This window comes from Vipera ursinii, assembly GCF_947247035.1.
Source record: "Vipera ursinii genome assembly, chromosome: 5".
In the NCBI taxonomy this organism is placed as follows: Eukaryota; Metazoa; Chordata; class Lepidosauria; order Squamata; family Viperidae; genus Vipera; species Vipera ursinii.
Window position 1 is genome coordinate 2,279,356 of NC_139518.1, and position 24,978 is coordinate 2,304,333.

At 51.0% G+C, this 24,978-nt stretch overlaps 2 protein-coding genes and 1 long non-coding RNA gene across 5 annotated transcripts in view; 2 read left to right on the top strand and 1 right to left on the bottom strand.

Annotated features, from left to right (window-relative positions):
• The window catches only part of LOC310641201 (transferrin receptor protein 1-like), a 546,690-nt gene extending 540,934 nt beyond the window's left edge, over window positions 1-5,756 (top strand). The window contains exons 2-3 of the mRNA XM_083364069.1: window positions 23-442; window positions 2,702-5,756. Coding sequence (XP_083220195.1) covers window positions 233-442; window positions 2,702-2,944 — 453 coding nt within the window. The 5' untranslated portion in view covers window positions 23-232 and the 3' untranslated portion in view covers window positions 2,945-5,756. The remainder of the gene's footprint in view (window positions 1-22; window positions 443-2,701) is intronic.
• LOC310641209 overlaps window positions 1-24,978 on the bottom strand; it is a 276,109-nt gene that overhangs the window by 148,231 nt on the left and 102,900 nt on the right. The window lies entirely within an intron of this gene.
• TNK2 (tyrosine kinase non receptor 2) overlaps window positions 17,827-24,978 on the top strand; it is a gene marked incomplete at its 3' end in the record, with an annotated part of 103,433 nt that continues 96,281 nt past the window's right edge. The window contains exon 1 of the mRNA XM_083364853.1: window positions 17,827-18,247. The remainder of the gene's footprint in view (window positions 18,248-24,978) is intronic.

Below are 24,978 nucleotides of genomic sequence, written 5' to 3' on the forward strand. Positions count from 1 at the left end.
AGAGCTGGAAGGGACCCTGGAGGTCTTCTAGTCCAGCCCTCTGCTCAAGCAGGAGAACTATACCATTTCAGACAAGTGACTGTCTAGCCTCTTCTTAAAAAGGTTCAAGACACAGGTAGGAACGGAGGCTGCTTGAAAGCACAACGCAACCATCCAAATGAGTTTGTGTCTGGACTGTCAACAATCCTGGTTTCCCGCCCCCACCGTGAATGTCCGACGGAGCCTGAAATAAATGGCGGTGCGGCTCTGTTGTGCATCCTTGGTTGCTAACCTAGCGCTCCCGTTTTCTCTTCTGCCGCAGAGACGGGGTTTGGACATTCAGTGGCTCTTTCAGGCCCGGGGAGATTTTACTCGCGCCACAACTGCTCTGACCCAGGATGTGAAAAACACAGACCTCGACGACAGGGACGCGTCCCGTCTCCTGAATGACCGGCTCATGAAAGTGAGTTTTTTTTACAATTTTCTTTTGCACCTCTTGCTAACGACGGTTCTGCCTGTAGGAGTCGGCTAAGCTTAACGCTTTGCTATTGATGTCGGTCGCCTTCAGTCAGGGGTAGGCAACCTTGGCTCTTTTATGACTCGTGGACTTCAACTCCCAGAATTCCTGAGCCGGAACAGAACTGGAAGGGACCGTAAAGAATAACGGAGCTGGAAGGGACCTTGGAGGTCTTCTAGTCCAACCCCCTGCTGAAGCAGGAGGCCCTGTACCACTTCAGACAAGAGGCAGTCCAGTCTCTTCTTAAAAAACCTCCAGGGATGGAGCGCCCACCACTTCTGGAGGCAACTTCTGTCGCACCGATTCATTGTTCTCCCTGTTGGGGGTGAGAACAGGTGACTTCTCTCCTTGATGAGTTTCCATCCCTTGTTGCTTATCCTGCCTTCTGGTGCTTTGGAGAAGAGGTGGACCACCTCCTTTTCTTTGGGTGGTTGTTGTTAGCTGCGAAGTCGTGTCCGACCCATCGCAACCCCATGGACAACGTTCCTCCAGGCCTTCCTGTCCTCCACCATCTCCTGGAGTTCTTTTAAGCTCACGCCTCCTGCTTCAGGGACTCCATCCAGCCACCTCATTCTCTGTCGTCCCCTTCTATCTATCTATCTATCTATCTATCTATCTATCTATCTATCTATCTATCTATCTATCTATCTATCTATTTATTTATTTATGGGATTTATATCCCGCCCTATCTCCCGAGGGACTCAGGGCGGCTAACAACAACGAAACTTAAAGTTCTCTGTACAGTAAATTAAAAAATAAAATTTGAAATAAATTAAAATAAATTAAAGAATAAAGTTAGAATTGTAAATATAATTAAAATCCCTTCCCAGCATTAGGCTCTTCTCCAGTGAGTGCTTCCTTCTTGTTAGGTGGCCAAAGGATTTGAGTTTTAGCTTCAGGATCTGGCCTTCTGAAGAGCAGTCAGGGTTGGTTGATCTCTAGGACTGACCGGTTTGATCCCCTTGCAGCCCAAGGGACTCGCAGGAGACTTCTCCAGCACCAGAGTTCAAAGGCCTCAATTCTTTGGCGCTCAGCCTTTCTTATGGTCCAGCTTTCACTGCCATACATTGCAACTGGGAAGACCATAGCCTTGACTGTACGCACTTTTATTGGCATGGTGATGTCTCTGCTTCTTTAGTGTGCTGTCTAGATTTACCATGGCTTTCCTCCCCAGGAGCAAGCGTCTTTTAATTTCTTGGCTACAGTCCCCATCTGCAGTGATCTTGGAGCCCAGGAAAATAAAATCTGTCCCTGCCTCCATTTCTTCCCCATCTATTTGCCAGGAATTGAGAGGGCCGGATGCCACGAGCTTGGTTTTCTTAATGTTAATGTTTCTTTGGGGCAGCCCCTTAAATATGGGAAGATGCTATCATGTCTTTCCTTTCCCCCCCCCCCAGGCCCCCCCCCCCGGTCCTTCTTTTCACTAGACTAGCCAAACCCAAATCCTGTGCAGCTGTCCTCCATACATTTTGATCTCCAAGGCTTTTCATCATCTCAGTTGCTCTTCTCTGCACTTTTCCCAAAGCCTTTGTCGTTGTTTAGAACAGGGGTCCCCAACACCTGCTCCGCGGACCTGCACACCTGCAACCGGTTCACACAAACAAGCAAAGTCCCATCTGTGGCATGCAGGCAGCACACAAAACCATGCACTCTCCAGTCCGTGGAAAAAAACCTCTCTCCACAGAACCGGTCCCCGATGCCGAAAAAGGTTGAGGGGACCTCTGGTTCCGAAGCGTTGCTGGCTGCGGAATTCTCTCGAAGCCCACGATGTCAACGCTGCAAACGTTGGGTGTTTTTGCTCCGACAGTATAAGAGGCAGCCTTTTTCTTTAAACTGTTTTGCTCTGAATAAAAAGAAGCTTTGGGGGGGGAGGAGGAGAATGCCACCCCGGTTGTTTAAATAAGATAAGGAATGGCGGCTATGAAGCTTGCGTTTTAAGCTAATTGGAGAACGTGATTTATGACGTTGAAATTAAGGGAGGGAAATTGTGTTCGATAGGATGTGTTCAGGGGAGATGAATTCAGATTCTGGCGTCCATCCATGAGTGCCGATGCTTCGTTCTCATTATCCTAGACTTTTTAGAATAAACGAGGCCTGAATGTTCTTTGAACTGTCTCACTAGTCGGAACCATGACACGCGCCTCTTAAAACCGTTGGCCACGTCTGTGAAATCCCTCGCCTTCAACCCTTGCTTTTCTTTTGCAGGTGGAGTACCAGTTCCTCTCCCCTTACGTGTCCCCCAAGGATACCCCCTTCCGCCACATTTTCCTGGGCTCCGGCTCCCACACCGTCCAGGCCCTGCTCGAAGAGGTCAGCCTCCTCAAGACCAACGCGAGCGCGTTCAACGAGGACCTCTTCCGCAACCAACTTGCCCTCTTGACGTGGACCATCCAAGGAGCCGCGAACGCCCTCTCCGGCGACGTTTGGGACATCAACAACGACTTCTGAAAAGCCTGGTCCCCCCGCCTCCCGAAGACCACCAGCCGATCTCTCTTCCCACCCCTTCACCCTCTTTCCCCCCCCCCAACCCGTTCAGATTTTTAAGAGGCCCAAAATAAGTTAAGGAGGCGTTCAAAAGCGTCGCGGGAGAGAGATTTTTTTAAGGTGCAAAAATCGGTGTCCCTGTCCCGTGCGCTTTTGCTCCCTTAGCGATCCGCCGAATTTCCAGGGTGTTGTTTTTTTTTAAGAGTAAATGATCCTTCCACGTTCGGCTGGACAGGGAAGCGCGTAAGCCGCCCACGTTCCAGTTGACGTTAAAAACTCCCGTGAAGCAAAAGGCCTAAATTGGTAGCGCTCGACCCCTTGGGGAGAAAGCGAGAGCCGTGTTCGAACCTACCCACCTATAAACAGCCTTTTTCGCCATCGGCACCTGGAACGTGGAGCCTTTTGTCCAGTCCACCACCCCCCTCCGGCCGCTTACTCGCGGGAAATGAGGCTGACTGGGCTATGGGTCCCGGCGGCACGATTTAGGAATGAGCGACAGGAAGCCCCTTTTTTTTTTGGAGGGGAGAGCCGCGTTGTGTCTTCTTTGCTTTGTGGCCCGCCAGGAAAAACACGCACGAGTCTTTCCCGTCGGTCACAATGGGAGGATTGAGTTCGCCCGGACTTGGCCCTTCAAGGTATTTATTAGTTATTTATTTATCAGTGACAGCGTTCACTATAAATGCTATTTGTGTTCTACCGAATATAATTATCGGAAGCAGTGACTTCCATAATTATGACAGTTATACTGTCGTTTTTTTGATACAGTTAATAAAAGCAGCATCTGCTAACCGTCAGGGACTGGAGATTGGGGCCTTTGGCTGGCCTGCAGGATCGGCGGTCGACATCTGAAAATGGGGGGGGGGGGAGAGGAAAGTTTTAGAAAAGGGGGACCGGATTTCCCCTCCGCTGCAGCGTTGCAGAAGCTCACCGGTGGAAGAGAAGGTCTGCAGTCGTTGCCTCTTTCTGGTGCCCGGGGGGGGGGGCAGAAAAACACCCTGGCACCCTCCAGAGGTCAGAATTTGAGCAGCTGTGCCACCGCTTGCAAATTCTGGCCCTCGGCACGTGCCCGTTTTGACACCCACGTGGGCGTCGATCCCTCTGAATTGTTTGCTCGGCTCGACAAGATCTTGTCCACTAGATTACTGCCTGTCCAGAAGTGACCAGCAACTGCAGACCTACCCCCCTGAGCTTCAACTCAGCCCCCCCCCCTGCTGCCCTTTCCCGGCGAGGGCTAAGCGGAGGCAGTTTTGGCTGCGAGCTTGTAACCAACTGGGCCATTGCAGAAAACCCTCCAGTCCTGCAGGGTGGGGTGGGGACGGGGGACCCCCCCCCCCGACCTCCAGTCCCGCCAAGTGAATTGTGATTCCCATTATCGGGGGCAGGGTCCCCCATAATGTCCAAGAACAAGGTAGCTTTTGCCTACCAGAGTGTTATATCGGAGGCAGTGACCTCCATTGCACTAAGGGTGTGTGTGTGTGTGTAATTATCGGGGACAGTGTTCCCCATAATTGGTTTATTTTTAAATCTCCATGCTCGTCGCCAGCAGAGCACGGTCGTTAGTATCTAACATGGAATTATTCGAACCTGGTACGATTGTCTCTCTCTCTCTGTTCCGGGGCTGGCTGTGAGAAAGGGCCTGGGTTTTTTTTGGGGGGGGGGGAAGAGAGAAATCATAGCTGACTCTGGCCTGGCGAGGTTTGCCCTGCTCACCCCCAGCGCCCAGGAGACGCCCTCAGCTCAGTTGCTCTGGCTTTAGTCCCTCCTTGCCCTGAGGAAGCAGAAACGGCCACCTCTCCTCTCTCGACCAGGAATCCTGGCTTGTTCTCCAAACAGCTGGAAGAGCTGCCAGTCAAAGCTTGGACCCTCTTCTAACTTTGCTGCGGGCTCAAAAAAAAAAAGGCCAGGGTGCATTTCTTCAGGGCACGGAGAAGCGTAGGCTTTCTCCGAATCTTCATAAGTGTCTTTTTTCCCCCAACCTCTCTTTCTCTCGTTTGAAAAGCTTCTAGCGACTTCAGCAAGTGGCCTGGGTTTGAATGTGTGTATGGGAATCGCTTGTGACTAGAGAAATCATCCTGGGCAAGTCGGGAAACGGCCCAGAACTTGGGAAGCCATTGAGAGGCGTCGTGTTGTTGTTTTTCCCACATCTCTTAAGCCTAAACATCTGATCAAAATAACCCGTAGAAACCTTTTGGAAGGTGATTTTTTTGAAGTGAAATGTATTTGCCCCGGCTTTCCAAAAAGTATAGCTGCTTTTTTGCTTCCTGCCGCTTGCAAGGAGCGGCAAAACCATAAAATTGAATTTGTCCGCCGAAGACTGACTTTGAGAGGGAGAAATCCAGGTGTGCTCACCCTTAAATGCCTTGGGATGTTGGTGAGCTGGAAAGATGACGGGTGCCCCCACTTTTAATCTTGTCTCTGGGTGTCGGCAGTTCAGTTCAAATCAAACGCCGCTTCCTTTCAAACTTCTTGTTTGCGTGGAAAAAAAAATAATCTTGGCTTAGTAACCTTCCCGTGCGAGGTTTTCTTCTCTGTGTTTTCATAAAGCGCGGTGTCTCTCTTGTGTATTGTTTCCATAGCACTGCATGCATCCTTGGGTGCGCAAAATAAAAAAAGCACTAGATGTAGTTGTGAAAAATTAACACCGGTCCAGAGACCACGTGTCGTCGTTCGTCCCGATAAGCTGCAACTTTCTCTAGCGCTAGAGACCGCTGTCTTGATGGCAATCACTGTTTGAAAAGTGCAAAATCCTTCATTAAAAGAAAGAAAAGAACCACAACGCTGGCAGTTTGGGAGAACTTTTGTTGTTGTTGTTTATTGTGGGATGTTTGCAGTGGCCTGGCGGGACGGTGGGTGGGTAATGTGTCTTTGAAATAAAGGAGGTCCTTGACCTACGACCGTAATTGAACCCAAAATTTAGGTTGCTAAGTGAAACATTTGTTCAGTGAGTTTCACCCCGCTTTATATGGCTTTTCTTGCCTGAAGTGAATCGTTGCGATTGTTCCGTTACAAACACGGCTGTTGTGAACCGGGCTTCCCCATTGACTCTGCTTTTCAGGAGGTCGCAAAAGGCGATCACACAAACCCAGGACCCTGCATCCGTCGTAAATATGAGTCCGGTTGCCAAGCATCTGAATTTGGATCGCCTGACCCCGGGTGATGCTGCAACGGCCGTGTGAAAAACGGTCACGGGTCGCTTTTTTCCCCCCACGCCATTGTAACTTTCAACGGTCACTTTAATGGAACCATTGTAAGTCGAGGACTGGCTGCTGTGCTTTCCAACCCAGGAAGCGAACCCCTTTGCTGAACCATCAAAGCCTATGGAGGAGAAAACATGGGTGGACGAGAATGAGAAGGACGTACTGGGGGGGGCGGGGAGGGTCTCTCCAAGCTTTGAAAAGAGCTGAGCGGCTGGCCAAGGCTGCAAATTATTTTTGTTCCATCGGCTGCTTTGCCCCCCAGGAGGAAGCACAGGCAAAGCACATCGGTGGGTCCAAAAATCTCTTGGATTTGGCCCAGCTTCCTTTCTTTAGCATAAAAAGGTAAAGGTTCCCCCGCACATGCGTGCTAGTCGTTTCCGACTCTAGGGACCGGTGCTCATCTCCGTTTCAAAGCCGAAGAGCCGGCGCGTGTCCGAGGACATCTCCGTGGTCATGTGGCCGGCATGGCTGGACGCCAAAGGCGCACGGAGCGCTGTTACCTTCCCACCGGAGTGGTCCCTATTTTTCTACTTGCAATTTTTATGCGCTTTCGAACTGCTAGGTTGGCAGCAGCTGGGACGAGTAACGCGCTCACTCTGCTACGCGGCACTCGGGATTCGATCCGCCAAACAGCCGACCTTCTGATCGACAAGCTCAGCATATGGCATCTCATATATGGACTTGCAATATGTACATTAAAGAAGAAGAACAGAGCTGGAAGGGGCCGTGGAGATCTTCTCTACTCCAACCCCCTGCGCAAGCAGGAGGCCTTAGACCAGGGCGCAGGGGGTTGGAGTAGAGAAGATCTCCACGGCCCCTTCCAGCTCTGTTCTTCTTCTTTAATGTACCCCTGCCTTAGACCATCTCAGACAAGTGACTAGTTCTCCTCCTGACTCAGGCACCAAAGCTTGCTGGGTGACCTTGAGCCAATCCCTCGTCTCAGCCCTGCCCACCTCACAGGGCTGTTGTGGGGAAAATAGGGAGTATTAGGAAGGAGCATTAGCTGCCTTCCATTACTTATATAAAAAAAAATAAAAGGGTGTCGGTTAAATATACCAATGTGTATACATACACCCACCCACTGATATCCTTGGTTAGTGTTACACTGCCCAAAGCCGTTTGCTGGCTCTTGATCTCCCCATGCCCGAACAAAGGCATCGTGTGACAATCTGATTTCCAAAATATAACACACGCACCCAATATTGCCAATTTTGGGGAGCCTGGGCTTCTCCTTACCTGCCAGCCCCTGTCCTGGTTGTAAGATCGCTCTCCTCTATAAGATGGAACGATTTGGAGAGAATGAGCATTTTGGAGATAAACAGGACCGGACCAAAGGTGCTTTTTCAGGAAGCAACTGGCCTTTCTTGTTTTCCTTTGAAGACATTTCCCTTCTCATCCCAGAAGCTTCTTCGGCTCTGACTGGATGGTGGGGAAGGGAAGGATTTATACTCCTTGCAGACAGCTGGTCATTTGCCTTCTTTCAGAGAATCGTTGAGGCCACTTGGAGGTTTACCTGTCTCCTCAGGGTCACCTGAGTGCTGCAAATGGGGGTGGGCAGCCTTCTCTCAACGGGGCGGCGGGGGGAGATACGACATCTATCTCCAGTCTACAACACGGTCCTTTCCAAGAAGGCTCCACAGTCATTTGCACCGAGTGGCCTCAAGGACTCTAAAGGAATGCAAACGACCAGCGGTCTGCAAGGAATAGAAGTCCTCCCATTCCCCACCATCCGGTCAGAGCTGAAGAAGCTTCTTGGGATGAGAAGCGAAACCACTTCAAAGACAAAGTCCAGTTGCCTCCTCCTGAAAAAAAAAGCACCTTTTGGGACAACCAGGGCTTGGACGACTGAGCATCTCCATAGACATTTAGCCATGCACTTTGGGATGACCTCCCTTCGAAGGGTGCAGAAGCATGATCGGATTTCCAGAAACTTCACTTTCCACACTCTTCTGGAAACACGCACACACACGCACGCAAAGAGACACGATATTCCAGTATCTCAGGGGTTGCCACAAAGAAGGGGGGGGTCACATTATTCTCCAAAGCACCAGAGAGGAGAGGACGAGAAACGACGGTTGGAAACTGACCAAAGACAGAAGCAACCTGGAATCAAGGAGAAACTTCCTGACAGTGAGGACAATCAACCAGTGGAACAGCTTGCCACCGGAAATCGTGGGCGCTCTATACCTGGAGATTTTTAAGATGAGGCTAGACCAGGGGTAGGCAACCTCGGCTCTTTTATGACTCATGGACTTCAACTCCCAGAATTCCTGAGCCAGCTGGCTCAGGAATTCTGGGAATTGAAGTCCATGAGTCATAAAAGAGCCGAGGTTGCCTACCCCTGGGCTAGACAGTCACTTATCTGAAATGCTATATCAGGGGTCTTCAAACTTGGCCCTTTTATGACTTGTGGACTTCAACTCCCAGAATTCTGGGAGTTGAAGTCCACAAGTCATAAAAGGGCCAAGTTTGAAGACCCCTGTGCTATATGTTCTGCTTGAACAGGGGGCTGGATTAGAAGACCTCCAAGGTCCCTTCAGCTTCTCTTCTGCATTCTATTCTGCATTCTATTTTATTCTTTCTCCGTTCTGTTATATGCTGTGCTATTCTATATTCTATTCTATTCTGCATTCTATTCTATTCTACTCTATATTTATTCTATATTCTATTCTTCCTTCTATTCTACTCTACCCTATCCTATTTCGACCAGCTAAATGGGCAACTACCTCTTGGTGATGCAAAGAGGGAAAGCAAAGAGACTCTTGTGTTTGCACGAAGGAAAAGAGAACACACAAAGCGAGATTTCTGAACATCTGCACCCCATCTGGCACATCAGCATCACCCCAGCCTCTGCCTGGCAGGCAAGACGCCGGGAACACTGTGCCGGAGGAGAGCGGCAGAGACCTTGCACACGGAGAGCGGCACAAGTTGCACGTAGGAGCTGCGAGCCCTCTTTGACTTCCCAGCGGCTTCGGCAGATGGCAAAGCGCGCCGTCGCCTGCCTGCCTGCCTTCCAAACAGAACAGAACAATCACACTTTATTGTCGCTTTAAATGTACACTAATCAGCATACGTTAAAATGAGGTTCTGTGGCCTGCAGCTCTCAAAAGGGTAACCGCCTCCAAGATAAGACTGCGTAAACACGACAAAAAAATAAATAATTATGAATTATGCGTATAACCCACATACAGACACATACGTGGCCCAGAGAAACGACAACAGTCCAGTTTGGATGTGTACACGTGCATGGCGAGAAAAACGAATCTTGCCAGTTTGGCACAGGGAACACAGCTGTTAACAGAACCTGGCAATCCTCCTGGAAATAAGAAATGAAAGGAAATAAAATAGGAAATATAAAAGCACAGAAATGGTTTTCTGTCGATAGAACCAGCCACGCATCTGTTTGGTTGAAGGAGGTTCTCCGGGTGTGCGTGTGCGTGTGCGTGCTAAATCCGGACAGCCTTTCTTTAGCATCAAGGGGTTCAAATTTAGGGGTGCCATCTGCTGCCACCTAGTGATTGTCCAGGATTTGGCACCCCCAATAATTTGGCGTGGAGTTTGCATTGACGACGCTTGCAAGCTGGATCAGACTGGGAGGGTGACTCCAAGTGGATTTATTGAGGAATATTTCCAGGGTGGTTATTTTTTCGGAAAAGTCACCTGGAAAATGGGTGGATCAGAAGAGTTTTGTTTGCTTTCATTCATAGCCCTCTTTTAATGTCTTTATAAATACGAGGGCAGTTCGGGAATAAACCTCCATTTGGTTATCAATGACAGACACTCTCAGATACAGAACTTTAATGATAACAACAACAACAACAACAACAACAACAACAACAACAACAACAATAATAATAATAATAATAATAATAAAAAGTTGGGAGGGACCTTGGAGGTCATCTAATCCAACCCTCTGCTCAGGCACGAAACCTTATACCATTTCAGGCAAATGGCTGTCCAGTCTCTTCTTAAAACTTCCAGTGTTGGAGCATCCACAGCTTCTGGAGGCAGGTTGTTCCACTGGTTAATTTTTCTCACTGTCAGGAAGTTTGTCCTCAGTTCTAGGTTGCTTCTCTCCTTAATGAAGATACATACAATACAGTAAGGATGTAACAGAAGCCAGAATAGCATCCAGTGGTAGAAAGATACGGATAAACCAGATGTAGTTATATGTTCTTTCTATATCGTACTTTTTTTTTTCCTTAGTGTTTCTTAATTCTTCTGCGTGCCTTGCACACATTATTGTGAACCGACACCACACCGATGGACGGTGTTATCGTAACGTTTCACAGCAGGCGTCTGAACTGATGGTTGAACCACGCTCCGTGGAATCCACTAGCCATTACTCCTTTTGCACCTTCACATTGGGTGGGATTTTCTACGGCAGCCCTTCCGGTGCGGTGTCGGTTCACGACAATGCTCGCCCGCACACCGCTAGACGCACCCAGGAACTTTCGAAGCAGTTTCCTTGGGATGTTTTCGATCACACACACACCCATAACCCAGATTTAGCGCCGAGTGAGGTCGTCTAAGGCATTTCAAACCTTGTAAGACGGTTACAAGGGCCTCGATTTGAATGGCGCTTGTCCCGTCACGTTGTATGTACTTTCCTCATGTGCATAATAAAAGTTCTGTATCTTGTGAGTGTCTGTCATTGAGAACCAAACGGAGGTTTCTTTCCGACTGGTCCTCCTAGTTCAAGGCAGGGAACACGTACAATACTCCTTCCTCTTTCGATTTGCCCCACAGCAACCCTGTGAGGTGGGCTGGCTGAGAGAGAGGGACAGGCCCAAATGCTTTTGTGCCTAAGGCTGGACTGGAACTCACTGACTCCTGGGGATTGGCCCAAAGTCACCTAGTTGACTTTCATGCCTAAGGCAGGACTAGAACTCACCGTCTCCTGGTGACTGCCCCAAAGTCACACAGCTGGCTTTCATGCTTAAGGCTGGACTAGAACTCACCGTCTCCTGGGGATTGGCCCAAAGTCACCCAGTTGACTTTCATGCCTAAGGCAGGACTAGAACTCACCGTCTCCTGGTGATTGGCCCAACGTCACCCAGCCAACTTACATGCCTAAAGCAGGTCAAGTCAGAATAGAGCTGGAAGGGACCTTGGAGGTCTTCTAGTCCAGCCCCCCGCTCAAGCAGGAGACCCTATATCATTTCAGACAAGTGACTGTCCAGTCTCTTTTTAAAAACCTCCAGGGATGGAGCGCCCACCATTTCTGGTGGCAAGCTGTTCCACTGGTTAGTTGGCCTCACTGTCAGGAAATTCCTCGTTGGTTCTGTCCTGCAATAAACGTTTGGAGGCTTGGCAACCTTGGTTCCTATTTACGACGGTTCCAGTATCCTGGGATCATGTGATCCTCTTTTGGGACCTTCCAAGCAAGCAAAGTCCATGGGGAAGCCAGATTCATTTAACAAACAACCACATTACTAACCTAACTACTAGAGGGATTTACTTAACAAGTATGGAAAGAAGGGTTGTAACATGGGACGAAATTCACTTAGCGACAAAAAATTGGGGCTCAACACAAACAGAAAGGCTGTTTGCACCCACATTGGCCTGCAGAGGGCACCAGAGATTCTCTTTATGGACCTGTTTTTGAACTTGCAACACTTTAAACACCTTCTTAACTGCAGTGTCATGTTCTGTACTTCCTTTAAGCAATGAAAAAAAAACAAAAAAACAAATCCTAAGTAGGTGGCTAGCTCTTTTGATCCCCCTCCTGCTTATTGCGCAAGGGACCTTTTTAAAAGAAAGGAAAAAAAAATTAACCCAGTTGATCACAGCCGGAAATGTCGATTGCAACCTTTGCGTAGTGCAAAGCTATTACGCCGTAGCCAAATTGCCTGCCCTTGTTTAAAGTTTCCTTCCCGGTTTAGAATGGAATAATAGGATAGATAGAATAATAGAATAGAATAATAGGATAATATGGTTGGAAGGGACCCTGGAGGTCATCTAACCCCACCCCCCACCCCCGCTCAAGGTCAAAGGGCTGTCCAGTCTCTTCTCGAAAACCTCCCGTGATGGAGATAGTTGACAAGTTGCAGCATAGTAGTTTGATTCCTGTTCAGCTTATTTTATTTATTTAAAAGTTTTGCACAGCTGTCCGGCTTTCGAGCACCCAACCATGAAAGGAACTTGAGGGATGCTTGTCAACATCTGCAGAGTATTTATTACCGTCTCTGATTAGCCCGATCGTAAAGATGTATCTGCTTTGTTCATTGTTGGGTAGGATTAATGCTGGTTGGTATTAGGATGGGAGACCACCAGGAAATGACATGGCTGTAGGCTAGACTGAGGACTTGAAAAAAATAATAGATAATAATAATGATAATAATAATTTTATTTGTATACCGCCCTTCTCCCGAAGGACTCAGGGCGGTGAACAGGGCAAACATATAAAAATACAAAGATACAAAAGTTTAAAAAGAATGAAACACAATGCCCAAGCTAAAACAATAAATAGATATATTAAAAACAACAATAAAATCCCAACCCATCCCCTATCAGGCCAGGCCGGCTTGTTCGAACAAGTGAGTCTTCAGATCGCGTCGGCAGGAGCGAAGGTCAGGTGCCATCCGGAGCGCAACCGGCAACCAATTCCATAAATCCGGGGCGCCCACAGAGAAGGACCTCCCCCTGGGGGTCACCAACCGACATTCTCTGACCGGTGGCACCCTGAGGAGACCCTCTCTGTGGGAACGCACAGGGCGAAGGGAAGTTGATGCCGGCAGCAGGTGATCCCTTAGGTACTCCGGACCCATGCCATGTAGGGCCTTAAACACCATTACCAGAACCTTGAATCTCACTCGGAAGACAACTGGGAGCCAATGCAGCTCACGGAGCAGAGGTGTAACATGGGAGTAGCGGGAGACTCCCAACACGACTCTCGCGGCTGCATTCTGTACCAGTTGGAGCCTCTGAGTGGTCCTCAAGGGCAGCCCCATGTAGAGAGCGTTGCAGTAGTCCAAACGAGAGGTCACGAGCGCATGAGTGACCGTACGCAGGGCATCCCGGTCTAGATAGGGCCGCAACTGGCGCGCCAGGCGAACCTGGGCCAAGGCTGATGATGCATCACCCACACCCACCCCGAATATTGCTTTGCTTATAAAGCCAGGCTGAATGCCAAAACTGGACATTTTCCAGGAAGGGCTGGTTAAGTTTTGACTAGTGGCTAAGGCACCAGGAGTGAAACCAGGAGACGGCTAGTTCTGGTCCCGCCTTAGGCATGAAAACCAACTGAGTGACTTTGGGCCAATTACCAGTGGAACTCCTTGCCTCCAGAAGAAGCAACGGATGGAAACTCATCAAGGAGAGAAGCAACCTAGAACTAAGGAGAAACTTCCTGACAGTTAGAACAATTAACCAGTGGAACAACCTGCCTCCAGAAGCGGTGAATGCTCCAACACTGGAAGTTTTTAAGAAGAGACTGGACAGCCATTCGTCTGAAATGGTATAGGCTTTCCTGCTTGAGCAGGGGGTTGGACTAGATGACCTCCAAGGTCCCTTCCATCATCATCATCATTATTTATTATTATTATTATTATTATTATTATTATTATTATTATTATTATTATTATTATTATTATTATTTGTTGGTGCTCCATCACTGGAGATTTTCAAGAAGAGACTGGACAGGTTGCATCCCTGGGTGAGCAATTCCAGTTTTGTCTTTCAGTTGCCAGCTGAAAACTTCTTTGTCCGAATGGAGCAAATAAAATTAATGTAATTTTAAATATTCATTTTTTTCTACCTTGTTTTACTTATTGGTTCTGTGACGTTGCACATCACCCGGGTCCTTTTTTTTTTTCTTTGAGGGAGACGGACGGTTTAGAAAGTTGAAATGTAAATATATAAATCGAAATATAATTTTTTTTTAAAAAGGCCATCCTTGTTATTTCGGAGGAAAAAGTGAAATTCTCTGTTGCTTCGGTGGGTCTTCCCTTGGGGCAGGGGGTCTTCAAACGTGGCCCTTTTTTTTAATGACTTACTTGTGGACTTCAATTCCCAGAATTCCTCAGCCAAGCCATGCTGGCTGGAGAATTCTGGGAGTTGAAGTCCACCCATCTTCAAATTGCCACGGTTGAGGAACGCTGGGCTAGCCACCGGATGGTAATGCATTTTCAGTTCTTGAGGAAGCAGGCAGATCCATGAGCCTCAAACCCTTTCAAATGTTTTTTTTTCTTTCCTTCTCTTTTTCTTTCTTTGCTCTGTCTTATCTTTCTTTCTCTCCCTTTTTTCTTTCCCTCTTTTACTTTTTATTCTTCCTTTTCCCTCCTTCATTCCCTCCTCCAATGTTCCAATTCCCTTCCTTCCTTCCTTCCTTCCTTCCTTCCTTCCTTCCTTCCTTCCTTCCTTCTCTTCACCCATCACCAAACTTCTCTCCTTGCCAGCGGGAGCAACGAGAATCAGCTGGTGTTTCTGCCTTTACAATCACGGGTTTGCTGTCCTTGACATTTATCCCAAAGTTGCCCAGAAAATCCGAGAAAGCAGAACGAGCTTTTTCTTTGCATAACTCGAGTTTGTGTTATTTTATCACTTTCTGTTCTTTTCCATCTTGCTGCAGCTACAGCTGTCCTGGCTCAAACAAAGACCGACCTTCCTAATACAGACAAGGGCTGCGTTCACACGACACGCTAACCCAGGTCGGGTCACGAGTTCACACGTGCATTCGCGATTCTTTCTTTTAAAAAAAAATAAATTATTTATTTAGCACGTTGCACGACCCCAGCCTCTTTGAATGAGCCGTTGTGTAACAATCCCCTTCCCGCGGCTCGCCTAACATCCGAAAAACGATGCATCATTTCCGCAAATCCGGTTTCGTTTCGCTTTCCGAAGCGGCAGCCTTCCAGCTCGCCTGGAAGGCTGGCGGGCGCAAGCTTGCAGAAGCACGGAGGGAGGGGGGGCGCGCGGTGACCTTCCCGTACAACAGCCGCCGCCGCATCCCCGAGGACGCCGGCGTAACCCGGGGACAGGGCAGACCCTCCCCAAGTTGAATTGGCCAAACTTTTCTGCTCAGCCGGCCTTAGCAGGTTGCAGACACCCCACCCCCCCGCCCGCTCCCCCCTCCCAAGAGCGCCACCGGTGCGGGTCCCCCCCCCGCGGAAGGTGTCCACGCAGTTTTGGCAGCCCTCCCCACTGCGCCACAGCCTCCCTCCCTCACCCCCCCCCCGCCGGCTCTCCTCCGGTGCAGCCGGTCTCTGCTCCGCCTCCCAGTTGCGCCCGGAAGGATGCAGGGATGCAGGAACGGCTGGACCACTCGACCCGGCGCATCCTCCTCCTCCTCTTCGTCCTTTTGCCCGGGGGAAGAAGAAGAGCTCGGCCCGCGCCCGGCGGCCCGTGGCGAGGACGCGCGGTGCTGCCTCCCGGAGCTGCGTCGTCATCGCGGCCCGCTTACATAACCCGAGCGGAGAAGTGACGAGCGGAGCGCTTTTTTCCCTTTTTTTTTTGATTCTTTCTTTCTTTTCTTTTCTTTGGCCTGCCGTCGTCTTGCTCGCCGCTTCGGCCGCAGCCTCCGTCCAGCCTCGCCGGCGCTGCCCCGCATCCGGAGAAGCTGCCGGGCGGTGCAACCTCCGCGCGAGGGGTGGGGGGCTCCGGAGACCAGAGACCACCCCCCTCCAGCCCACCCGCCCGGAGGAACGACCCCTCCGCCTGCCTTGCCAACACCCCACCGACGGCGCCAGGACCCTCGACGTCTCCCCTGCGGCATCCGCGCGGGCAGGAGCCCCTCCCCCGGCGAGGCGATTCCGGCCGGCGGGGGTCGCACAGGCTTCCGGAGGGAAGGGGGAGGGCGTGGGGCAAGTCCAAGGGGCGCCCCGTCGAGCTTTCCCCGTCCCCGAGCCGGCAGAAGACCCCCCGGGTGAGGCGATTCCGGCCGGTGGGGGTCGCAGAGGCTTCCGGAGGGGGGGAGGGCGTGGGGCAAGTTCAAGGGGCGCCCCGTCCAGCTTTCCCAGTCCCTGAGCCGGCAGGAGCCCCCCCGGGTGAGGCGATTCCGGCCGGCGGGGGTCGCACAGGCTTCCTGAGGGGGGGAGGGCGTGGGGGAAGTTCAAGGGACGCCCCGTCGAGCTTTCACCCTTTATCCCCCTCCCTCCCCCGAGCGGGCAGGAGAGCTTGGCCGGCGAGGGTTGGCCAAGCCGTCGGCGTGGCTGAGCCATCCGGCCGTGCTGGGTGCAGGAGGCGCTGGGGCTGAGCCGCGGCGTCCAGGAGGCGGGCGGCTTGGTGGGCGCCGTCCAGGAGCAGGCCTGGGGCGTCTGGGTGCAGGAGGAAGCCCTGCGGCCGGCCGAGAGGGAGGAGGAGGAGGAGGAGGAGGAGGGACAGAGGGAGAGCCAGGCGCCGTCGGGCGGGCGGGGTCGCCGTCGGGCGCGGGCCGTCGGGCTGCCGTGGACGGGGGGCGGCTGGGTGCTCTGGGCCGGCGAGCGGGAGGGCGCGGGGGCGCAGGAGCAGACGGGCCGCCGCGGAGAGCAGCGCTGCGGCGTCCAGGAGGAGCAGCCCCGGCCGGCCGGCGCAGAGTCGCCGCCCCGACGGTCGAGAAGGCAGCCTGGCCCGGGCTCGGGGTGGGTGGGCTGCGTGGCGCAGGCGAGCCGGGCGGTGGGCCGGCAGGAGGTGGGCCTCCGCGCCCAGCACCAGCCGCAGGGCGAGCGCCAAGGCCGGGACTCGCCGTCGGGGCGGCCGCGGTGGGCAGGCGGCCCGGCGGGAGACCCCTCGGCCGGGCAGGAGGGCGACGAGCGGCGGGGCGTGCAGGAGCAAGGGGAGCGCGGCCGCGGGGTGCAAGCCGGACGGGAGCCGCCGTGAGGCCGTCGGTGGTCGGCTTGGCCAGCCTGGACGCCGACAGAGCAGCCGGCCCGGCTGCGTGAAGAGCGGAGGAGAGCCGCCCTTTGCAGCGGGGAAGAAGCCGGGCCAACGGCCCTCTCTTCCCGACCGTCGGGGGACGGAGCCTGGCACCTCTGCCAGCCTAGACCAGCGTTTCCCAACCTTAGGAACTTGGAAGATGCGTGGACTTCAACTCCCAGAATTCCCCAGCCAGCTATAGCTGGCTGGGGAATTCTGGGAGTTGAAGTCCACGCATCTTCCAAGTTCCTAAGGTTGGGAAACGCTGGCCTCGACGACCCGCTGGCCTAGACGGCCCCGTGGTCAACACCTGCAGTAGCGGGTTTGCTGGTGTCATCGGGAAGCTTGACCAGTGGGACTGCCTGCCTGCCTGCCTGCCTTTCTTTAGTCGTCCTTAAATCTCCCGCTTCCTCGCGGGCGGCATAGCCTGCGAGCTTAGTCGTGGTCGCTCCGCCTCCGGAGGTTTTTAGGAAAAGACACTAGACGGTCAGTTGTCGGAAATGGTATATAGGGTCTGCTGGTTGAGCGGGGGGCTGGACTAGACGACCTCGGAGGGTCCCTTCTAGCTCTATTCTATTCTATTCTAGTCCTGCCGCCTTGGCTCTTTGTCTTCCCCGTGCAGGACTGGGCACCAGGCGTATCCAGTACGCAACCCCGGCGTCTCTTTGCCCATTGTCAGATTTGCACCCGTCGCCCGCGGGCTCCCGCTTGCAAAGGCTTTTACACCTCGCAGCGCAACCCACGACGACTCTTTTTTTCCCCGGCGGAGATTTGCACCCGTCGCCCGCGGTCGTCCGCTTGCAAAGGCTTTTACACCTCGCAGCGCAACCCACGGCGGCTCTTTTTTCCCCCGGCGGAGATTTGCACCCGTCGCCCGCGGGCTCCCGCTTGCAAAAAGCTCAACCTCGCGATTGCTCGGCTTGCTCCAGCCGGTGCAATTGAGAGACCCGCGCAACTTTTCTGCCCGGAAGCGTCGTCGTGGTGCCTCGTAGCCGCTAGGGGGCGCCGTTTCCCGGCCGGGGCTCGGCGGCGCTCAGACGTGACTCTTGCAAGGGAGGAGACGGTACGCGTGTCTAGAAAGAGCTCAGGATCGCGGGCTCTAGCACCGGCCGGGCCGGGTGAAGACGCAGTCCCGGGTGCAGACGGCGGGGGTGGGGTGGGGGTGTCGTGTCTTCGGGTCGATGCCCGCTTCTCTCTGGAAGGTCGCACGGCACGTCTGGACGGAGGCATCGAGCAGGTAAGAGACGCGCGGCGGAAGGAATCCTTGGTTGCAAAGCTTGGCCCGTTTGATCTCGGGTCTGTTGGGAATCTGGTTTGACGGACCCCCCTTCGAGTTTATTTGGGGTCCCTGGCTTCTGCGTTGGTGGAATTTGTGGGTGTGGGTGTGTGTGTTGGTGTGTCTTTGTGTTGCATTTCCGGGAATTGCAACCAACGCCACTTTTGTTTGAAAAGGAAAGAAAATATTATCAAATCCGCAGAAAAGGGAAGCTTGGCACAAGGGGTTTAAGTTGGTGGAATTGTGTCTGTGTGTGTATGCGTTACGTTTCCAGTAGCTTGCAACCGCACCGCCTTTTAGTTGTTAAACGAAAGAAAAAGCGGATTGCCCAGCAAAGGGATGCTTTGCATAACGGAACGAGGTTTAGTTGCAAAGCGCGCGGGTTGTGCAAGAAATTATAGGCTAAAATGATGCAATTTAACGTCGATTAGTTAAAAGGGGGAAGTGGGGTTAGTTGTCCAGCAGTTAACTGGTGGTTTCCCCCCCCCCCTTCTCCCAGTTGATCCCTTCTCCAGGAACAGATGTTACCCTTAGTAAGAGAAAGAGAGGATTATTTAGATTAAATTTATATTTCACAGTTCTGAACTCCCGTCCCGAAGGGAGATTGCAAGAAATCTCATGGATGGGGGGGCGCTGGAATTCTGCAAAAAGGAAAGCCAAGTCAGGGACCAACAACCCACTCAACCTGGGGTTGGGGGGGGGTTGTTACAACTTCTGCCTTCCAAAATGAAAATAGCATGGTGCTGGTCCTCATCGTCACCAAGATTTTCCTTAGCAAAGCACAGAAGCAGCATCTGAGAGGTGGTGGTTTTTTTGGGGGGGGTAAAGTATAGGATTTGGGTTATTGCCCACCCCCTTCCCAAATTAAACGTATAATATCAAAATTAGATGACTTGCCCGTGATTTATCATGTACTTTTTCTAGGTTACAGTACTTAAGGAAGGTTCCTGGCAATCTGCTCCTTTTGGAAGGAGTAAACGGTGAGCTCGAGTCAGCAAGCCAATCCGCAAGTCTAATTCAGGTGCATCGGCTTCAGTGTCTTTCTTAATCTGTTCTGCATTTACATCCATATTTTGGTTTATTTTTAAGCTGTAAGGGGAAAAAAAAAGCCGGAAGCATGGGGGAGCAATTGGTCCCCAAGAATCATAGGGTAGGAAGGAATCCAGGAGGTCATCTAGTCTAACCCCATATCCACGGGCTGCACAAATAGCAGCCCATTTTTTCTTGGGAAAACTACCAAGTTCTCCTCCACGTCAATTAAAGCCAACATTTCTGTTGCTGGGCGAGACAGTGGCGCGAGGTTCCCCCATTTTACGACTTTCTTTCCCACGGTTGTAAAGCGAATCACTGTGGTTGTTAAGGTAGTCACACGGTTGTTAGGTGAATCCACCTTTGCTGTGGACTGTAAGTTTAGGACTACTTAAGTCATTCATTTAGTGCAGGGGTAGGCAACCTTGGCTCTTTTATGACTCGTGGACTGCCGACTCCCAGAATTCTTGAGCTGGCTGAGGAATTCTGGGAGTTGAAGTCCACGAGTCATAAAAGAGCCAAGGTTGCCTACCCCCGATTGAGTGATTGTTCAGAAGTTCCAACAGTAAGAAGGGATTGGACAGCGGGCTTGTCTGAAATGGTATAGGGTCTCCTGCTTGAGGAGGGGGCTGGACTAGATGACCTCCAAGGTCCCTTCCCGCTCTCTTCTGATTGCATAGCTTGCCTTCACAAGTTCTGGGCGCTCCCATCACTGGAGGTTTTCAAGAACAGACTAGAGACAGTACCTTGTCTGAAACGGTCTAGGTCAGGGGTCTTCAAATTTGGCCCTTTGATGACTTGTGGACTTCAACTCCCAGAATTCCTCAGCCAGCGTGAGTATTCTATTCTGGATAGAATAGAATAGAATAGAATAGAATAGAATAGAATAGAATAATGAAATGGAATAGAATAGAATAAGAATAGAATAGAATAGAATAGAATAGAATAGAATAATGAAATGGAATAGAATAGAATAAGAATAGAATAGAATAGAATAGAATAGAATAATGAAATGGAATAGAATAGAATAAGAATAGAATAGAATAGAATAATGAAATGGAATAGAATAGAATAGAATAGAATAATGAAATGGAATAGAATAGAATAAGAATAGAATAGAATAGAATAGAATAATGAAATGGAATAGAATAGAATAGAATAGAATAGGAGAAAGATTAGAATAGAATGTAAATAGGAACAGAACAGAATAGAATAGAATAGAATAGAATAGAATAGAATAGAATAGAATGGATTTGTCTCCGGTGCAGAAGCCCTCGATCTACACGCAAAGCAAAGACGGAGGCTTTGAGACGTGAGGGTGCAATTCGCACTCTGTGCCTGGCCTTCTGGATCAAGGATCTCAAGGTGGGAACAGAACAGAATATACAATAGAATAGAATAGAGCTGGAAGGGACCTTGAAGGTCTTCTAGTCCAGCCCCAGAATGTGGCAGAGGAGGAGGGAGGGGTGCTTAAGGAATACCCTGATTGGATATTCGCAGGGCCAGGCCAGGTCAGATGGTGGCCTTCTACCCCACCCCCCCCAACTCCCCCCTTTAAGGAAAGGAATGGCTTGTAATCAGCCGAGACACAATGGCTTGGATGCCAAGGTTGCGCCCTGTTGTGTTGAAGTTGAAAAGATAGGGGAGACATGATAGCAGTCTTCCAGTCTCTCAGGGGCTGCCCCAAAGAAGAGGGAGTCAAGCTATTCTCCAAAGCGCCTGAAGGCAGGACAAGAAGCATCATCATCACCACCACCACCACCACCACCATCATCATCATCATCATCATCCAAGGAGAGAAGCAACCTGGAACTAAGAGAAAACCTCCTGACAGTGAGGACAATTAACCAGTGGAACGGCTTGCCACCAGAAATCGTGGGCGCTCCATCACTGGAGAATTTTTAAGAAGAGACTGGACAGTCACTTGTCCGAGATGATATAGGGTCTCCTGCTGGAGCAGGGGGCTGGACTAGAAGACCTCCAGGATCCCTTCCAGCTCTATTCTATTTCACCTCCAAGGTCCCTTCCAACTCTCTTATTCTGTAATTAACCAGTGGAACCGCTTTGCCATCAGAAGTTGTGGCTGCTCCATCACTGGAGGCTTTTAAGAAGAGACTGGACAGCCATTTGTCTGAAATGGGTTAGGGTCTCCTGCCTGAGCAGGGGGTTGGACTAGAAGACCTCCAAGGTCCCTTCCAGATGTCATTCTGTAACTTTAACAGATCGGGGGGGGGGCAGAGAGGCTGCTGGCTCTGCAAAGTGGGGCGCCCGATTTCCCCCGGAAGAATTCATGCCAGGCCGGAATTCGTCTCGCCTGGCATTAGCAACCAGACATAACAATCCAGGTTTTCACAGGTTGGCACAAGGTGTGGTTTGCTGGCTGGCGCATCGGGCTGAGTCATCCACCGGGCACTGCAGTGCACAAAATGTGCAAACTAAAATTAGAAATTAAAAAAAACCCACAACACCGCAAAACCAGTAAGTGTTCGACTTAACAACCGTTCGTTTCATGACCGTGGGAAGTTACAAGGGCACTGGGAAAAGCGTTTTTCACACTTAACGACCCCTTGTGGTCACATAATCAGAATTCGGAGGCTTGGCAAGTGACTCGTATTTACGACGGTCCCGGGATCAGGTGAGATCCCCTTTTGCGAACCTCTTGACAGGCAAAGTCAGTCCAGAAGCCAGATTCACTTAGCAGCCATGTCACTAACTGAACCCCTGCAGTGATTTGCTGAATGACCGTAGCGAGAAAGGTCATAAAAATGGGGCACAAATCTCACTTAACCAATGTCTTGCTTAGCAGCAGAAGTTCGGGGCTCCTTTCTGGTCGTAAGTCAAGGACTATAGCTGTACCCATTGTCATAATGTGGGCGAACTGGCAGGAAAGCCACGGTCTCGGGACTGCAGTGCCCATTCTCCCCGGCGCAAGCTTTGGAGCATTCCAGATTGCCCTATTTGGAGATTGAATCTGCCCAGGAATCCTAAAATATCCTAAAACACAGGAAGGCAAGCGATCTCAAATGGCTGGGGTCCCCCTCACGTCTGGATGGGGATACAAGCATACCCTGTGCTAAACTCAGTTAATGTTATCCTTGTTTAATTGCGGACGGCTGGGAGAAAACTAAGTCAGTTGCCAGAAGGTATTTTATAGTACACCCAAGCCAGAACGTGGCTTAATTTTCTGTCCAGTGTTGACCGAGTTGTGTGAATGCAGCCTCTGAGAAAGACAGAAGTTTGCTGAGTACAACCAAGCCAGAACATGGCTTAATTTTCTCCCCAGTGTTGACCGAGTTGTGTGAATGCAGCCCCCAAGAAAGACAGGAGTTTGTCAAGTGTAATGGGGTAACTCAGAGTACAACCAAGCCAGAACATGGCTTAATTTTCTCTTTGGGGTTGACCAAGTTCTGTGAATGCAGCCCCACAGAAAAACATGTTTGTCGAGTGTATTGGGTTAACTCAGAGTACACCCAAGCCAGAACATGGTTTAATTTTCTCCCCGGTGTTGACCGAGTTGTGTGAATGCAGCCCCTGAGAAAAGCAGGTGTTTGTCGAGTGTATTGGGGTAACTCAGCGTACACCCAAGCCAGAACATGGCTCAATTTTCTCCCCAGTGTTGACTGAGTTGTGTGAATGCAGCCCCAGAGAAAGACAAGAATTTGTCGAGTGTATGTGTGTTTTTGTGTCTGTCTTTTGTGTGCTGGGTGGAGGGGAGCAAGCAGGAGGTGTTTGCAGCTGGTGTTATCAACTTTGGTGTCCTTTCCCACACAATGCAGTTTTTTCCCCCTTCAAGGACAGGATGTCCGAAAAAGTTTCCAAACGTTCCTTGACCGGCTGGGAAGGACGATGGAAAGATAGGTCCGGTGGGATGCCGGTCCTCCCCCAGGTCCAGCCTGGCTGTGCACACTTGTTTGCCTGGGCTAGGAGATCTCTTCCCCCTTGCAGACCTACAAAGCCATCAGCTTGGCTGCCTGCATTCACACAACCTGGTTGCGCAAAGAACCTGATCGATGCAAAATCGAGAAACGGTTGAGTGCCTCATCCTGGCTTGGTGTCTTCACTTTCCCTAATTTGAATCGGGGGTCATGCGGACTACTGCTTTGAAGGGTGCATTTGGCCCCTGCCAGATTGAGGGCACCCCTCCCTTTTTCCTGCCTGAGCATGGGGTTGGACTAGAAGACCTCCAAGGTCCCTACCAACTCTGTTATTGTTTAACCATGACAGCGGGTTTTGCCGGGGATGTGACATACACACACACACACACCGCCCAGGTGTGAAGGGAGGATCAGGGGCTAGAAGTAAGTAGGTCTGCCTGCTTCCCCCCCCCCCCTTGCTATCTCTGCAACCGGTCACTTCGGCTATTTCTGAAGGGGGTCTTGCAAGTTTGAGAGCTAGTGGTAAAGGTGCTGGCTTAGAAACTTGGGAGGGTGTGAGTTCTAGTCCCGCACTAGGCATGGGTGATTTTGTGCCAGTCACCAGGAAATGGTGAATTCTAGTCCTGTCTCAGGCACAAAAGCTGGGTTTCTTGGCCATTCACTAGGAGACGGTGAATTCTAGTCCCTTTTTAGCCAGCTGGGTGACTTTGGGCCAACCACTAGGAGACAGTGAATTCTAGTCCTACTTTAGGCATGAAAGCTGGCTGGGTGATTTTGGGCCGACCCACCAGGAGCCGGGGAATTCTCGTCCCGTCTTAGGCATGAAAGCTAACTGGATGACTTGGGGCCAATCACCAGGAGATGGTGAGTTCTAGTCCTGCCTTACACATGAAAGCCAGCTGGGTGATTTTGGGCTGACCACCAGGAGAACAGTGAGTTCTAGTTCTTAGGCATTCATTGGATGGTTTTGGCCGAACTCTTCCCCCCCATCTCTCTGTCTCAGTCCATCCCACCCTACCTCACAGGGTTGTTGTGGGGAAACAGGAGAAGGAAGCAGCATTAGACAGTTTGCCTCCTTCATTTACTTATAACTGAATAAAGTGGGATAAAAATCAATCAATCAATCAAAACCTGTCCGGCCAGCTTTCAAGAGAGCGATAAAGGCAGGTCTCCTGCAGCCCAAAATTCCTGTTGCTAACGGGACTGTTGCTAAGTGAATTCTGCCCCATTTTGCGACCTGTCTTGCCACCGTTGTTACGTGAATCACCGCGGTGGTTAAATTAGTCACCCGGTCGTTAAGCGAATCTGGCTCCCCCCCCCCCGTTGACTTTGCTTGTCAGAAGGCTGCCAAAAGGGCATCACGCAATCCCGGGACGCTGCGACCGTCGTAAATATGAGCCGGTTGCCAAGGGTCTGAATTTTGACCCCAGGGGATGGCTGCAAACGGTCGTTAAGCGTGACGAAACAGAACCCAGCGTTTTCTGTGCCCTTGTAACTTTGAACGGTTGTTAATTCGAGGATGATCTGCATTGGCTTCGGGCCTACACAAGGAGGAGAAGCATGAATCTGCCTGTTGCGTAACCGGAAAAACCTTGGCGTCCATCTTGGCGGCTGACCACATCCTGCAGAAGCTTTTTGTGTGCTTGTGTGTATCTTTGCCACGACGCACACGTGGGCTGCTACCTCATGATCCGTTTCCTCTTTTCGCTCTTCCTCTCCATCTTGCCGTTCGGGCCTGGCTTGTGGCTGTTTCTGCCTTCGACTCGGACTTATGTCCGTTTCCTCCCG